Raw genomic sequence first — 15788 nt, forward strand, 5'->3', positions numbered from 1 at the left:
CACAGCAACCTATTCAATCCTCTTACTCTCCCTACTTTCATCACAGAAAAGAGGCTAAGAGAAGGGACAGCCTTGTAATGAGAAATGAAGGTAAAAAACATGCAAGCTTTGATGAATCAAATCCTCCAATGTCAATATTTCACCTGCATTCCCCAAAAAATCTATGCCATACCCCAGCAGTAGGAGGATTTGGTATAAGAAACACTGATCAAGTCCTGAAGAATGGTAGAGTCCCAATGACTTCAGTCTACAGGGCAGGGTGGAGGGGTGGGGATAAATTTCATTAGAAGATCATATAGACAGCTTGAAAAGAGCATAAAAAGGAAATAATACAAGCAGACACACCCTCATTAGATTGAGTATCTTATAGAATCTCCTGCATCTAGTCCCATGCTTGCCACCATGTACTGAGTGCCTCCATGTTATCCAAGTGCCTTCAGTGTCTAATGATGAAAAGATGGAGCAGCTGGTGTTACCCTGGTGCCAGATGAAGATTATTTCTGCACCTACTAAAAAGGAAAATAAAAAACCCTACAGATTGGTGAAGACGGGTGGCACTTTCTGTGTTATTTCTGTACCACATACAGTCTGCTGACAGAGCGGGGAGAGCAGATGTTAACACGACTTCAGTGCCAATACAAAGTACTGTTGCAAGAAAAGAAACAAGTTTCCAAAGTTTGCCAAAGAACTAGCAGGGACCTTACATTGCATCCAAGCAGCACACACAGGTGCTACCCCAGTTTAGAATTTAGCTCTCCAGTGTCAGCTGATTATCAGACTCACCAGGTAGACTGGAAGCAACAGAAAGACTTGAGTGCAGTTCACTGCAAAACACACAAGGTGCGAAAGTGAATTGCACCTATAGAGAAAACAGCTTCCCCTAGAAAGCATCCCAACAGCATCCCCATCAAACAGCGATAAAATAAAGGAAACAGGGAGCTGCTGCCTCCCAGGTGGCAGAATGTGTGCTATAACAAGGCCAGAGTATCCTAAAGTATCCTGGCTTATTATTATCCATGCCAACAAATCAGAAGTGAAAGGGAGGATGTGTGCAGCAAAAAAAATCATGGCCATGAAACAAGGCAGGGGAGTCTTAGCACTATAATTAGTACACAGACTATAATTCCTCTGAAAAGCAAAGTAAGCAAGGAACAAGCAGCGACCAACATGGCTTCATGAGTTACTGACTCAAAGAATAGAAGCTCTGAATAGCTAACTTGCTCTGGTATCAAAGTTTGGAGCAGAAATCTCAACAGTAATATGAAGAAAAGTTTACAGAAAAAGATAATGGTAACAACAGGTTAATGCCAACATGGGGTGTAAGGGCAAAAGAGAAGACATCATGCAAGTATAATCAAGGAGATAAGAGGGGAATTCGGTTCATTAATAATACAGGAGGCAAATGAGATTATCCAACTGACTGAGAAAGAAAGATCTGCTTCTTTAAAAGCCAATAAATAAAAGTAACAGTGACTTGACAAACAAGGACTCACAGAAAGGTACATGGAATACCAAAACATGGGCATCTTGAGTAAGGAAATCAGCCAATTAACCAATGCACTTGTAATTTAAATAAACAAAGAAATAATTAAGAATACAGCAGGCATAGAAGACCAGAGAAAAGCAAAACAAGAAAAATCTTTAGAAAAGGAAAAAAAAAGAGGGATTCTGAAAATTATTGTCCTGTATTTTAAATGTTTTCTTGATAAAACAAACATTTCTAACCATTTAGGGTGAGTCTGTATTGGTCTAAATCCAACTCTAACATGCTGTTGAATTGTTCTAACTGCTTCCACTATAGTTCATGTTGAAATTTCTGCTAAATACACTGGATGCAGCGCTGAGTCAATGCTATTTTTTTTTTTAATCTTGGTTAAATTTATGAGGGGCAAAAGAAATGAGCAGCACAGGTTCATCAAAATCCAACCATGCCAGGCAAACCTTATTGTTTTTATACAATTATTAAGTTAGCAGATCAAGACAATACAGTAGATGCACTAAAATCCATATTTAAAGCATTTTACACTGTTTCATGAAATCTAATTTATAAAGTTAGATCAATTTGTTTCATAATTTAATCACATTTCAATTTCAATCACAAAGGCTGGAAACTGAAGGACAGTACAGAAAGCAAAATTATAAATAATTGGTAGAGGTAGCTTCTAATTAAATGCTGCAGGCCTTGACATTGGACTCTGTTTTACCATTTTCTTTAATGATATTGTGGAGAATGCAGGCCATTTTTATGTTTTTTCAGTGAATATTATAAACCTCTTCTTGCTTGTTAGATATGACTGCATGAAGTTAAATCAAAGGAGATTTAACAGAAATAAACAGAAAACTGAATAGTGACAGAGATAAGATACCTACAGAGAATACAAAGGACCTACAAGAGAACAAAGTGGAAAGCTGAGAATAGGAAAGTATCCACCTGACTGTTTCCTGCCAGGCCAGCATATTTACTTTCTCAGGCCTGAGCATGGGATCAGAAGCGATAGCTATTAAAAACTGTTAAATCCCACAGCTAACTGAACTGTTAAACCCTGCTTAGAGAGAAAGGGGAGTGGGTGGTCAGTGGCAGATCAAGGTAATCCTGAATGCTGCTGCAGGGGCCTGCTCTCAGTTCAAGAATAGGGGCTACAGAGTAAGGAGGTACTTACACAAATTTGCAATGGGAAAAGAAAGGTTAGATAGGAGTTACGTTAGCTCTTCTCTTAGCACTTCTTAAATCAACAGGTGCACAGTACTCAATTCATAGCATCTGACAAAATAGGCTATCATCTACAAAAGCATATATGCCTTTCTGAATGAGTTAGTCTTAAAGACACCACCCTGCCCTGCCTTCCACTAGTAATTAGTAGGCAGCGCTCTGTTTGCAAAAGGCTGAACTATAATACAGCAAGTGTTTTCAGACTATAAAATTGGCTAAAGAAAAGATTCCCTGAGGGAGCCAAGCCAAATTAGCCTTACCAAAAAAAGGGGTACAGTAGGAAATGTGTGGAAGCTTACAGATACTTTAGAGTGGCAGTGTTACAGGACTCTCTGCTGAGTGAGGAGGCAGCCTAGAGATAGTCACTAGACTATACGCATCAGCCAGAGGATAAGACATAACGCATTTCTGATCCATGGCAGACATGAAAAGAGCAAAGAGCACATTAAAATGAAATTTGCAAACAGTACTCTGGATGTGTTTGTATGTCATTCTACAAACCCAAAATGATGGATAAGGAGTGTGTGTTACTTGGAGGAATAGTAAGGTAGATTAGTTACTACTTTGCCCTAAATTAGGAGGTGCTGTGGATAGTAAAGGCAGAAACACAAGGGATCTAGTGTCTGATCCTAACAAATTTAAAGTCCTCCTGGAAGTGTGTCACTGGGAGCTGGGAAACTTCCAAAAGATCAAGAGGGGAGAAACAGGAGCAAGAAACATATCAAGCTGAAAAAAGCCACAGGTCTCCTACATTCACCAGAAGGGAGTCATCTCAGAAGCAGAATTCAGAAAGAAACTTAGGTATGGAAAAAGCAGGCAACAAACTGGTCATAAGAGATGCAACATGGCAGCAAAAAGAGACAGCTACTGAAATAGCAAAAAGCCTCTCTCTATAGAGCTCAGGAAGATCCCAGCCAGGTTTTGTCCACTCTGCTCAAAGCCCATCAGACTCTGATGACCTCCTGGCCTGCAGCCCAAAGAAGCAGTCTTACACATAGCTCTTGGGATATGGATATCCCACCCAAAATACCACATACCATGACTAGGAAGATGCAGACAAATTGGAGAAAATTCAAAAGAGCTGATTTCTAGTTCTTTGGGACAGGAAAGTGAATGTGGACAGCACCAGGCATACTGCAAGGTTAAAAAGAACTAGTGAACCTCACAAACAGTTAAGGGGCTAAAGAGATTGATGTAGAAAAACTATACATACATGACTTTGTAAAAACGTGTAAAACAGATAAAATCCATCTACACTGATCTGAATGGTATAATCGCCACAGGAGGACTAATATGAAAGGTGGAATGCAGGAACCTTTCCTGGAACACAGAAATGTAGTCAGAAGGAATGGAGCAACATTAAACAAAGAAAGAATTTAAACCACACACACGCATGCACGTTTACTGCCAGGCAGATGTATTAAGAAAGCAGAATAATATCCCAAGGGTAACAATAGAAACTCCACAAAATTAGAGGATAAAGCACCAGAAATAGACTGCCAGGAAAAACCTCATCTCGGCTGGAGACAAACAAACTAGCATAAAAAAGTATTTCCTATATCAACTATAACTGCCATATTGATTGTAGCATAAATTAAAAGCAGTCAAGACATACCTCACTTCCTCCTTCTGGATGATACAAATGACAGCCTTTCATTACCAACTTTTTCAAGGAAAACACTGGAGAAACCCTTACCAATTTATCAGCTAGACTCCTGAAGCTAGCAGGACCGTAGAAGACTGGGTTATCAATGACTTACCTGACCGCCAAAAAGAACACAGCCCTGATTACCTCTCAGGAGGACCATTCAGGGGGGAAATAAAATGACTTTTACAAGATAAAAATGCACTTCAAAAGATTGAGTGTCTCAGACAAGCACCATGTACTAAAGAATTCATCACCTGGTCAAGAGAAATACGGCAGCAGCAATCCCCTTACCTAAAGGCTGAGGATTAATTGCTTCAGAAAGAAACAAATTTGGAAGCACAATGAAAAGCAATCATAAGTCTATTGTATATGACCTGACAAAGTAGCAGTTGTCTCTACTCTGGGCCTGTCACACTGACATACAATTACTAAACAAGTGATATCTGTTAAAAGCAGATTAATGAACTAACTGGCAGCAGAGGTGTCATTAGCCACTGTCAGAAAGTATCAAAGTCATATGAACAATACATCTAGGGACCTTCTATGTAGATCACTATCACAGTTCCTCCTGCACAAATAGGAAGCCTTAGTCACCCTCTTTTCACAACAGCATTAACAGCAGAGATAAAAATCCCCTGCAGTTGGCAGACTACTCACCAGAAGTATTCCTGGGATACCAACATCATATCTAGTCTTCACAACAAAAATACACAGAATTTGGCACTGCGTTCTTCAAGCAGTTTACAGCCATGCAACAATGGCTGCTCCTTGTGAACTTAACTGATGTCCAAGTCTAGGATGGATGTTAAATACAAAATCAATTTTTTGCTACTCACAGACCTATTAACAGATTCTTGGATTCTTACATAAGTGAAAAAGTTGAAAATACAGCTTGCCTAGAAGACCCTATGTCATTGATTTTCCACAAATTTGGAACTGCAATGAACATGAGACACCAAAAGCCATGCAGAGCCGATCAGTTGAAAGCAGCAAATGTATTTATTCATTCAGAATAGGTTCCCTAGTCTATCAGTCACAAGTGTTTGGTCACTTCTGCTCATCCAAATTTCACAAGTACAAACTAAAAGCAAGTAAAAGACAATGAATAGAATAATGATATATTCTATTAGAGTCAGGCAACATCATCAGAACAGACAGACAGACAGCTGGCTGGCTCTTGGAGCCAAGAAAGATCATCATTTTAACAGTGTCCTGTCTTGTTGGAAGGCCTCAAAACTGTTCTCTAGAAGCTTGAGTCAATGGTGGAAAAAAACAAACAATCACAAGAAAGCTTACACAACTAAAACCTCAGCTTTCTAAAGGGCATTGAACTTAGCAACATCCTGCTACAGAAAAGCTCACTATACTGTAGTAAGTGCCATGCCAGGACACTATTCTGTAGAAACTGGCAATGTCTTGCTAGAAATGATACTCCAGAAAAAGTAGTAGTGTTAGCTTATGAACACATGCAGCCAGTATTATTGTGCATTAAGACCAATAACATGGGGATACAAAAATTAAGATAGATAGATGAGAAACCCCTACTCAATCTAGATTGTAAAAGAATGCCCAGCATCACCATAATATCTCGGTTCCTCCAATGTAATCCAAACCCCATGATGCCAGGGACCTCATTTCTTCCCTACTTCCTCTGCCTGTATGGAAAACCTTTACTAAGGAGGAGGAGGGAAAAAGGGGAATAAGGAGGGAAAATAGGAATTTGCGAAGAATACTACATTTTTGCCTCAGGAATAGCAGATATAACAGAAGTACTAAAATGATTCTGATCCTTTCTTTCTAAACATTGCCAGTGAGATATGAGAACATTAAGCTATGGAAACATATGAGGCTTTACCCTATCTTTCATTCTTTAACATCCTGCCTGAAGCTGGTAAAGGAAATAGAGAGGTTAGAGTCACAAATGCTTGCAATAGGCAGACTGCCAGCTCTACATGTCCTTTCCTTTTTATTTTAAAAGGCATATTGCCTGGCTGAGACCAGCACCTGGAACAAAGACAGCTGTCTCAAGTTGAATGTAAGCAAGACTGAGGTGGTAGGAAGAGGTCACCATCACATCTTCCTCTATTGCTTCCAGATTGTCAAAGCAGACCCAAACCTTGAAGACATCTTGAATTTCTTTACTGCTACAGCTGCATACAATACTTTGAGATTATTGGAAAAAAATCTTTGAACTCTACCCCATCTGACTTTCCCAGAGCAATACCCACTCTGGAAGACAGTCCTGCAACGTGCTACCTGCTATAAGCATGTTGAATTTAATGTTCAATTAATTCAGCATACAACAGCTGCCTCTGCCACAGCACGAACTCCTCAGAGCCTGTGACACTGAAGCTCTGGTCACTTCATTGATTTTCCTCTCCAGAATATTGGTATAAACTTAGTCTTTGGCCTCTGTGGAGTTGGTAATGTATTTAAGAATGTTCCTCTCTCTGAGATGACAACCACCCTCAAGAACAAAGAAAACAAAGTGGGAAATGGGCTTTCATGGCAAGAAGGGGGCTTTGGAACCTATTATGGAGGTAGTTAAAGTGCCTTAAATCTCATCAGTTTAGAATGAAGCATGGAACTATGTATACCAGAACAGCAATTGCAAATATCAAAGGACAAATAAAAGGAAAGGGAAACAAAAAGAAAGATTAAAAATCACTCAATTACTTGGGACCTGTTCTACACTTACCCTTAAGATTGAATGCTTTTTTCCCCCTTCCCAGCACATTCAAATCTCTCCTAATCATCATTTCTGCTGCTTCAATTATAGCAAGCCAAGACAAGGATAAGTAAACTGAAAACTAAACCAGCCAGATGTGTACATCTGACTGTTTAACTATGAGTCACTGTTGTTGTTCTAATATGTCCTCTTCTACAATCCCCTTTGCTTATTTATGAACCTTATTGCATAATGTTACAATTAAATGACTATGCTTCCAGGCAGATATCAACATTAAACAAGGGTAAATATAAAAGTGTTCTGATGAACCAATACAGAGGGGATGGACTTAGGAGGGAACTGATAGAAAAGGGTGGCTGAATTTTGAGACATTCCAGAGACTGGCAGCCTTTTGCAATTCCCGGCCAACTGTTTATTCAACTAGGTGTCTTTCCCTAGTCTGTTTTTTCACACATGCATTAAGCCAAGCTTATAAGCTCTACTTCCCAGCTGGACTAAAATGGAAAGTTTACCTTGATAAAGGAGGATCAAGTCTCCTAAAACAAACACTTTTTCTAGTCTGAGGAAAGGAAAGCAAGAGTCCGCTGTGCTTCTTACTACTGTTAATAAATGTACTGTTTGTCAAAGAATACATACTTCCCAAAGAAAGTAAAAATCTGAGGCTCACGTAACGACTTCTTGAAGGTGAGATATCCCCTCAATTTAAGCCTTCTGGCATTTATGAAATATAGGTCAGAGGATGCATCTCGTAAATGTTTGCGTCTTATTTCTTTAAAGGTAAGAACTCTGGAGGAACTTGGAGATGACATCTTTGACCCCCAATGTGAAAAGTCAGTCAAAGATGGTAGAGAAAAGGAATGGGAGGATTTCATTAAATGGAAAGTACACAGCCTATTCTACCATACCTACAGCTGATGACCTACTCAAATACCAACAGATCTGAAATTAAATGCATAGCTAGTCTCTGGAGAGGAAAAAAAAGTAGTTCTTGGGGCTGTGAATCCAGTGTTCCTTCTTGAAGGCAGCTGATCTGCTCTACAAGGTAAGAAGTGGTCCTGGGAAGCCATAATCTAGTCCATTATACGGCTGCAAAATGTTAGACGTTTCAGACTTCATACTCCAATCTAGGTATTTTTAGTGTACTACAACATAAAATAAAGAAGGCAAGCACCCTAATGGTACTTTTGGTCAGGGAGATCAGATCCTTGTGCACAGGAGATATTGGTGATATCTGTTCAAGTTACATCATGGTTACAAATCAGAAGGGACCTTTCCTAGCACTGATACTCCTAAAAGAAATTAGAAGTGAGAACAGTTTGGCCTGACAGTTCAATTCACAGGACTGCCTAGATCTAATAATGACCCCTTCCTATGAGACAAGTGCCATCGCTTTCAAAGTAGAAAAGGAGAAGTAGCAGTAATATTAAAACAACTGCAATCAAGATTTTTCTAATCTATATTCTACCAGGCAATCCGTTCTCAAAGACAGACAAGCAAGAGTCAGCCACAGTCACACCTTGAAGGCCTTTATGAAATTGTGGTGAAGGATTTCAGCAAGGGTTTTCAGACAGCAGGGCAACATTCTGTCCTAAGATTTGCCTTTCAATCTTTGATAAACACAATGAATCTGCATTCTCTTCCAGGCTCACAGCAGACAGTGACAGGGAGATATATGGCAAGAATTCAGGATGTGGAACTATTTCTGCATACGAATATGCCAATCAATTTAGAACATACGTGCAGAATTTAATCTGCTGATGTCCAAGGAATCCCAGGAGCATCATCTACGGCAAAGATTATTTCTGTGCCAACTGCTCCAGGCCAAAGGAAATCTCTAAAGGAGACCTGCTGTTAATGCAATTCAATTTAAGGAATATTAAGCCTGTAGGACTTCTTAAAAATCAGTAGTAATGGTGCCTTGCCCCCATTAACTAATATGTACCACAACATTCTTTTCACTCCAAATGTGAAAGGAGGATCACAAACTGGAGGATCACAAACAAGGTTGGGACATTTGACAGCCCAGTATATTGTACAGTATATTTAGCCAATGTAATCCTCTCTATGGATATTTTAAATTGCTGTACTTTTTCAGTTGTCCAGGATTCTATTGAAGATTTCATAGACATTAGGGCTGGAAGGGACCTTGGAAGATCATTGAGTCCAGCCCCCGCAACCCAAGAAGTCAACTGGGGTCACAGGATCCCAGCAAGATAAGCATCAGATTTGCTCTTGAAGATGTTCAGAGTAGGTGCTTGAGCCACCTCCGATGGCAGACCGTTCCAGACCCTGGGGGCTCAGACAGTAAAGAAATTCTTCCTTATGTCCAGCCTGAAACGGTCTCACAGCAGTTTATGACCATTCGACCTCGTCATCCCTTGGGGTGCTCTGGTGAACAAATGTTCCCCCAGATCCTGGTGGTCACCCCTGATTAACTTATAGGTGGCCATCAGATCACCCCTGAGCCTGTGCTTTTCCAGGCTAAAGAGTCCCATGGCTCTCAGCCTGTCATCGTAAGATCTGTTTTCCTGACCTCTGATCATGGGCGTGGCTCTCCTCTGGACTCTCTCAAGCTTCTCCACATCCTTTTTGAATTGTGAAGCCCAAAACTGGACGCAGTACTCCAGCTGCGGCCTCACCAAGGCCGAGTACAAGGGGAGAATGACATCCTGGGATTTGCTTGAGAAGCATCTATGGATGCAAGCCAGCGTTTTGGTCGCTTTACTAGCCGCAGCATCGCATTGCAGGCTCATGTTCATTTTGTGGTCAATGATGACCTCCAAATCTCTTTCTTCCGTAGTGCTAGTCAGCATAGCACTGCCGAGCCTATAAGGATGCCACAGGTTTTTCTTCCCAAGGTGGAGAACCTTGCATTTTTCGGTGTTAAACACCATCAGGTTCTCATCCGCCCATTTGCTGAGCCTGTCCAGGTCAGCCTGGATCACCCGCCTGTCTTCTGGCGTGGATGCTTTCCCCCAAAGTTTGGTGTCATCGGCGAACTTGGCCACTCCACTCCTGACTCCAATGTCCACGTCATTAATGAACAAGTTGAACAATATGGGTCCAAGGACAGAGCCTTGAGGGACCCCACTGGTCACAGGACACCACAATGAGTAACTGCCATCAATTACAACCCTCTGGGTCCAACCACGGAGCCAGTTTCCCAGCCAGTAGAACATGGTGGACCCAAGGCCACAGTTGGCTAGTTTTGCCAAGAGGTGATCATGGGATACCAGATCGAAGGCTTTTCTGAAGTCAAGATGTATGACATCGATCTCATCTCCCTTGTCCAGGTGATAGGTCACCTGGTCATAGAAGGAAATGAGATTGGTCAAGCAAGATCTACCCACAACAACCCTGTGAGCATCAAAAGCAACACTACAAAAAGCCATTTTCATTCTAGATCAGGAGTTTTCGCATAGGGAGAGTTACCTATGTATTAGTTTAAATTCAGACTTTAACTTATATCAGTATAATAATATATCACTATACAACCTCAAGATTATGGTTGTCAACTGTATTTTATATAGAATAATGTTATGAGGCTGCAACATTAAACATATTAGCAGGTGGGTTTGAGTGCGTGGGCTGTGAACAGTCAGGCTTGGGCAAAGAGCCCAATAGAGCAGCAGAGGAGAGAAGGCTGTTTGTCTGAGGGAAGGGCAGGTATTAGTAACAATGCAACAAGACTGCACCTGTAAGCCGGACAGTGCAGAGGACCAAGTATCACGTATTCTTGACAAGGACACTAGGTCAAAGCTGAAAGAACACAAAACTACATCATAAAGGCTTTAAAACCTGCAAGAATTAGGCATAAGCAAAGCCTAAACCCCCAGGGATCTTGAGCAAATAAGCAAAGGGAGGAAGGATGTTAACTCATTCCCTGCTCAGATATCTAGATCTATTAAAATTATGGCTACTAAACACTGCGTACTCCTTCCTAGGGAATAAAAAAGAAAGAAAAAATTATTAATCTGAATCATCCAGAACATAAAGACAAGGAACTAAGGCAGCTTACTAAGTCTTCAGGGAACTGAAAAAGTTATCTAGGATTCCAGAAGCAATCATAAGCTCCTGAGAGCTGAAAGTATATCAAGGAAGCAGGGGCAGTGCTGTCCATTCCTCTTTTCTTCAGCACAAAGGAGTGGAGGAGCAGGGACGCTGGACCATCAGGGAATGGCCCAAAAAAGGGAAAAGAATCCATGCAAAAAGCACGAAGCACAGAAAGGATAGCTGGAAAGGCAGGGAGGATAATGGCACTTGAAAGAGGAGAGGAACCAACTTTCACAAGAAAGGCTTCATTGTAAAACAGTCAATGGATGAAACCAAAGAGTCACAAGGCAAGTTCCAGCTCAAAGGCCCCTACACCCACAACAAGCTCCCTGTTACCAGCTGGAGAAGATAACAAAGCAGGGAAGGAATATGGAGAGAATGCCCTGAACATGCAGAGATGCAGGTTCACTATGGAACAATTAGACCCCAAAAGCTCAACTAGCACAGAAGGAAGAAACACTTCTTTACCCTCAGCATGAAATGAAAAACTGTTTCAATGGGTCTGACTAAATTGCTTCCTTGAATGGGGCCCATTGCTACATGAATATTATCTGCAGGGGAACACATTTCTCTACAGGTATCTGCCTGGCTATGTGAAAAGAGGATGCACCACTTTTTCTTCCCCAGCAGAACCGTCTTCCCAAGAGGATGAATGAGAGGGAACAACGGAAGCACTAAGGGCTATGCTTGCCAGGCTCTCCCCTCACACAATAGACTCAGTTACTGCCACATTCCTGCTCTTCCAGCCTGCAGACCTGCTGAGTAAAAGCTGTTAGGTGGCTGACAGTTTTGCCTATCTCCCCTTGTTTACATCTTACACAAAACAAGGCCACAATGAACAGGGAAGACATGCTCACTCTCCCTGTGCTTCTGAGTAGTTAACTGTTGAACCGTGAAGTGACAGCTCCAAAGAATAGCATTTCAAAAAATTTTTTTGCCCTTTTAATCCTTCCCAGGCAAAGGAGTTATCTGTTGCTACTCAGGGAGGGGCTAATTTCATAATTCTCTCCAGAAGAGGCTTCATCTTGAATTTGAGACATAGTGGGGTAATGCAGGTGATACTGTAGAAAACAGAGTGCAAATGCCAGCAGCAGGAGACAATCTTTCTGGTGCCAGAGACACTGTCGAGAGTGAGAAAACCAAGCCCACTGAGAAGCTCATACAGCCTCTGGTGTCACAGTATCCCTGACCATACTAGCAGTAATCCTATGTTTTGCGAACATCAAATGTAAAGAGGAACAAAATAAAGTTATTTCAGTGCCTGGGAAAATTCTACACAGAAATGGAACAGCTGAAGGAAAGGTCACAATCAGCAAGGCAGAGAAAGCAATGGATTTGCATCTAAATGCTTCTAACAACTACTGTTCCTCAAGGTCTCAGAGCAACTCTATTCCTGGGCTGGACATTTAGTTCAACAGCTGGGTGTAGAACTTCATTCTTCCACCTACTGAAAAGGACTTGCTGAAAGTCAGATTGTGTCAGGACCACTCCACTTATCAGCAAGCACTGGACATCCCAGTTCAAAGCAGAGACCTAGGTTCTGTGCCTCACAGAGGATGAATTATGGATGAGGACCTTATGTAAGAATAGTTCATAGACAAAGATATCCAAAGAAACTGGAGTACTCCTGTTCTAAGCTCGTGTCTCAGAACAGAGCTCTAACCAAATCGCGTATTTATCATCTATGCTAAAACGCAGACTTTAACCGGATGTGTGAGGTCCACAGCTGCTGAGCACTTTGAAAAGAGAGCTATTAAAACACACTCACCAGTCTGCCAAGCGAGTGGAGAATGGAAATGCATGCTAGCTATGGTCCTACTCAGTCCAAAAAGGCACCCTGCTTTCCAGCAACATCTTGCTTGTTTCTGCTCTGCCACAAAGTCATCTCTGACTTCTGGCCTCAATTTGAAGGGTAGGCTAGGATTCTACTTTAACCAGCTCTCTCACCTGTTTAACCAATACTCCAGCTGACTTGCAGCTGGAAACATTATATAATATGGTAGGCAGCCCGGCTTGTTTCATTTGTTTGTATGAAAGTGCAGAGGAACAACTAATAACCAGTGCTGCTCTAATTCCTGATCAGCTGTTTAACTGATCAACTGTTTAACTGAACCTGTTCCTATAGGAAGCCACAAATGCCTCTGTCTGCTGATCAGTAAGAGTCTGTGGTGGGCAGACAATGGAGTGGAATGGAAGGGACAGGCAGGGTGCAATACTTACTCAAATTCTTCAAACTCTAAATCATTTCCTTCTACAGAGGAGCCCTGGTTCTCTGAGCTGGAAGCAGAAGAGGAGGAAGAGCGGAGACGGTTTTGTTGGTATCGCATGGAGCGCTGGCGAATGCTATCCCTTCGGGAAAGATACTGGATCATTCTCTGGGCGTAATATGCAGCAGGTGACAATCTGAGGGAGGGAAAAGGAGAGAAATTATGAACTGCAACTCAAGGGCTCAGGAAGTAGAGAATGACAAAACACAGCCCTAACCCTGCCTGCTGATCTGAGCTTCAAGATGAGCAGGGAACACAGGACAACACGCCCTGCATACAATAGGCCCATACAGTTAAAAACAAGTGGCTGGAAGACAGAGAGGCAAATAAAGAAGGTAAGAGCAGGGAAAGGAATACAACGAAGTTTTTGCTTAAATACAGCCTTTCCATATCACTCCCCTCTTGAGGAGACAGATAACACAACAGAATGCCTGCGGACAACTCCAAAGGTGAACAATAAACTCAAGGCACAGACTGCTGTTTTTGTGTGCTTTAAGGTTTATGGAAGCTCACCCAACTGATTCCAGCAGCAGGCTTTAGACCACCACCAAGAGCCAAGCCCATCCATAATACAGACCCTGCCATACAATATGAAAAAAAAAAAACCCAGCAGCAATCTTCAGGTAAGACAACAAGCAGAGGTCTGTTCTTGCCACTAGACTCTAGAATACAGGTTTCCCTTGCTTTATGCTGTACTTGCGTTCCTGGAAAATGGCGCATAACTCAAATTCACATAAAGGGAACCCATTTTACAATGTAACAAATAGGGATACGTTCCAAGACCTCAACTGTACTGACCCCCAGACCCACTTCTACCACTTTTACAAGACTATTTTGTAACTTGCTGTGACCTGTACACATGAGCACAGATCATTATCATAATGGGTATGGCAACTACAGAAACACGTGTTGCAGGCAACGACCGAGGAGCACAGGTCCACACAGGAGACTATATTTTGGTGCGTGTCACTCCCACAATGCACCACACAAAACAGCTGACTACAGGGCTTCTACCACACCAATCGCATAAGACCGAATTTTTGGTATAACAAGGATCATCGCATAAGAGGGAATTTGCACATACAGAACCCATATAAAGCAAGGGAAACCTGTACAATGTTCAAGGGGAGCTTCTTTTTTTTTTTTTCCCCATAAAGAACTGCAAGTAAAGTCCCCCTTGAAAATACAGTCTTAAGCAACTAAATTATAATGGCCTGGTCAAGGTCTCTACTGAACAAGCAAGCTTTATGACCTAGACCAGTGGTTCTCAACATTTTCAGACTTGAGGCACCTCTTAGAATGTGCCAGCTCTTAGTTTTCATGTTTTTGCCTACAGAAAAATCATGAAGTAGTGGGGTTTTTTATTAAAAAGAACTCAGAAAGACCACACATATGGATTTCTCTTTGAAATCTGACTTCATCTTGTGACTTGATCTTGTGATTTGAATCATGCTTGTAAGCCTAACAGTGCCAACATTGTGAAGCACCATGCTACACCCTTGAAAGGATCTCAGGGCACCCTGGTTCAGAATCACTGATCTAGGCTATGTACAGACTGTAGGCAGAAACTGATGAGAGTCACTATGGTCCCAGGAAATAATTTTTTGTTAAAGCACCTTGAATTTTTAACGGTTAACAAAATTTAATCCACCTCTGCCTTTTTCCAACTACTAGCTATCCTACTGCAACACCACTGGATCTGGGCAGCTATATTTGCTACCCCCAGTCTACATATAAACCACCTCTGCTATGGCAGAAAATGCAAATGACTGCCTACTAGTAGCAAAGACTGTAAAGAGCTGACCAAAGCATATCTTCTTCAGGGGATGCACCAAGTACAAAATATCATCCCATTTGACTGAGCCTTGTAGAACAATTCTTCCTCTGAAGACAAGTCCAGTAAGACAACTGGGATCCTGTGTCAGCCTTATTTATTAGGCTGATATGCCATCCTTCCCAAAATAGCTCAGGAAAGCTTATAGTAAAAACAATACAACTTATAAAAGCACATAAAATATTAAATATTACAATAACTCTGATAATGTTCTGCATGTTTGACTTCTGTAATGGTACCTTTGTATAATCTTCATCTAGATACCATCATCATGCAGGTTTAAAGGGATTATTCATTAGGGCTATGCGAAGCTTTGGGTGCTGATTCAACTTGGAGGAGATTTGGCCCAGTTTGGCAGCTGAATCCAAATCGAATCAGGAGACCAATACAAAGATCCAAATCGATTTAAAAAGATTTGGAGGGCTTTGGAGGTTTGGGCAGTCCCCACTTGTTGCCACAGGGAGCTGGACCTGGACTCCGTGCTATTAAGGGGCAGGGAAGGGGGTTGGAAGAAGGAGGCAGGGACCCACCCACACCAGGCCCCATCTCCTGCCTGCTCCTCCCCCACCCCACCCCCCATAACTGCC

General features: G+C 41.7%; 1 protein-coding gene across 6 annotated transcripts in view; it reads right to left on the reverse strand.

Moving 5' to 3' along the window:
- Positions 1 to 15788, reverse strand: part of AMBRA1 (autophagy and beclin 1 regulator 1) — a 182808-nt gene that overhangs the window by 102863 nt on the left and 64157 nt on the right. For all 6 annotated transcript variants that reach the window (XM_019551610.1, XM_019551609.1, XM_019551608.1 and 3 more), the window contains one exon: positions 13321 to 13503. In XM_019551610.1, the coding sequence (XP_019407155.1) occupies positions 13321 to 13503 (183 nt within the window). The remainder of the gene's footprint in view (positions 1 to 13320; positions 13504 to 15788) is intronic.

Source organism: Crocodylus porosus, unplaced genomic scaffold (assembly GCF_001723895.1).
Source record: "Crocodylus porosus isolate Cpor-Errol unplaced genomic scaffold, CroPor_comp1, whole genome shotgun sequence".
Taxonomy (NCBI): Eukaryota; Metazoa; Chordata; order Crocodylia; family Crocodylidae; genus Crocodylus; species Crocodylus porosus.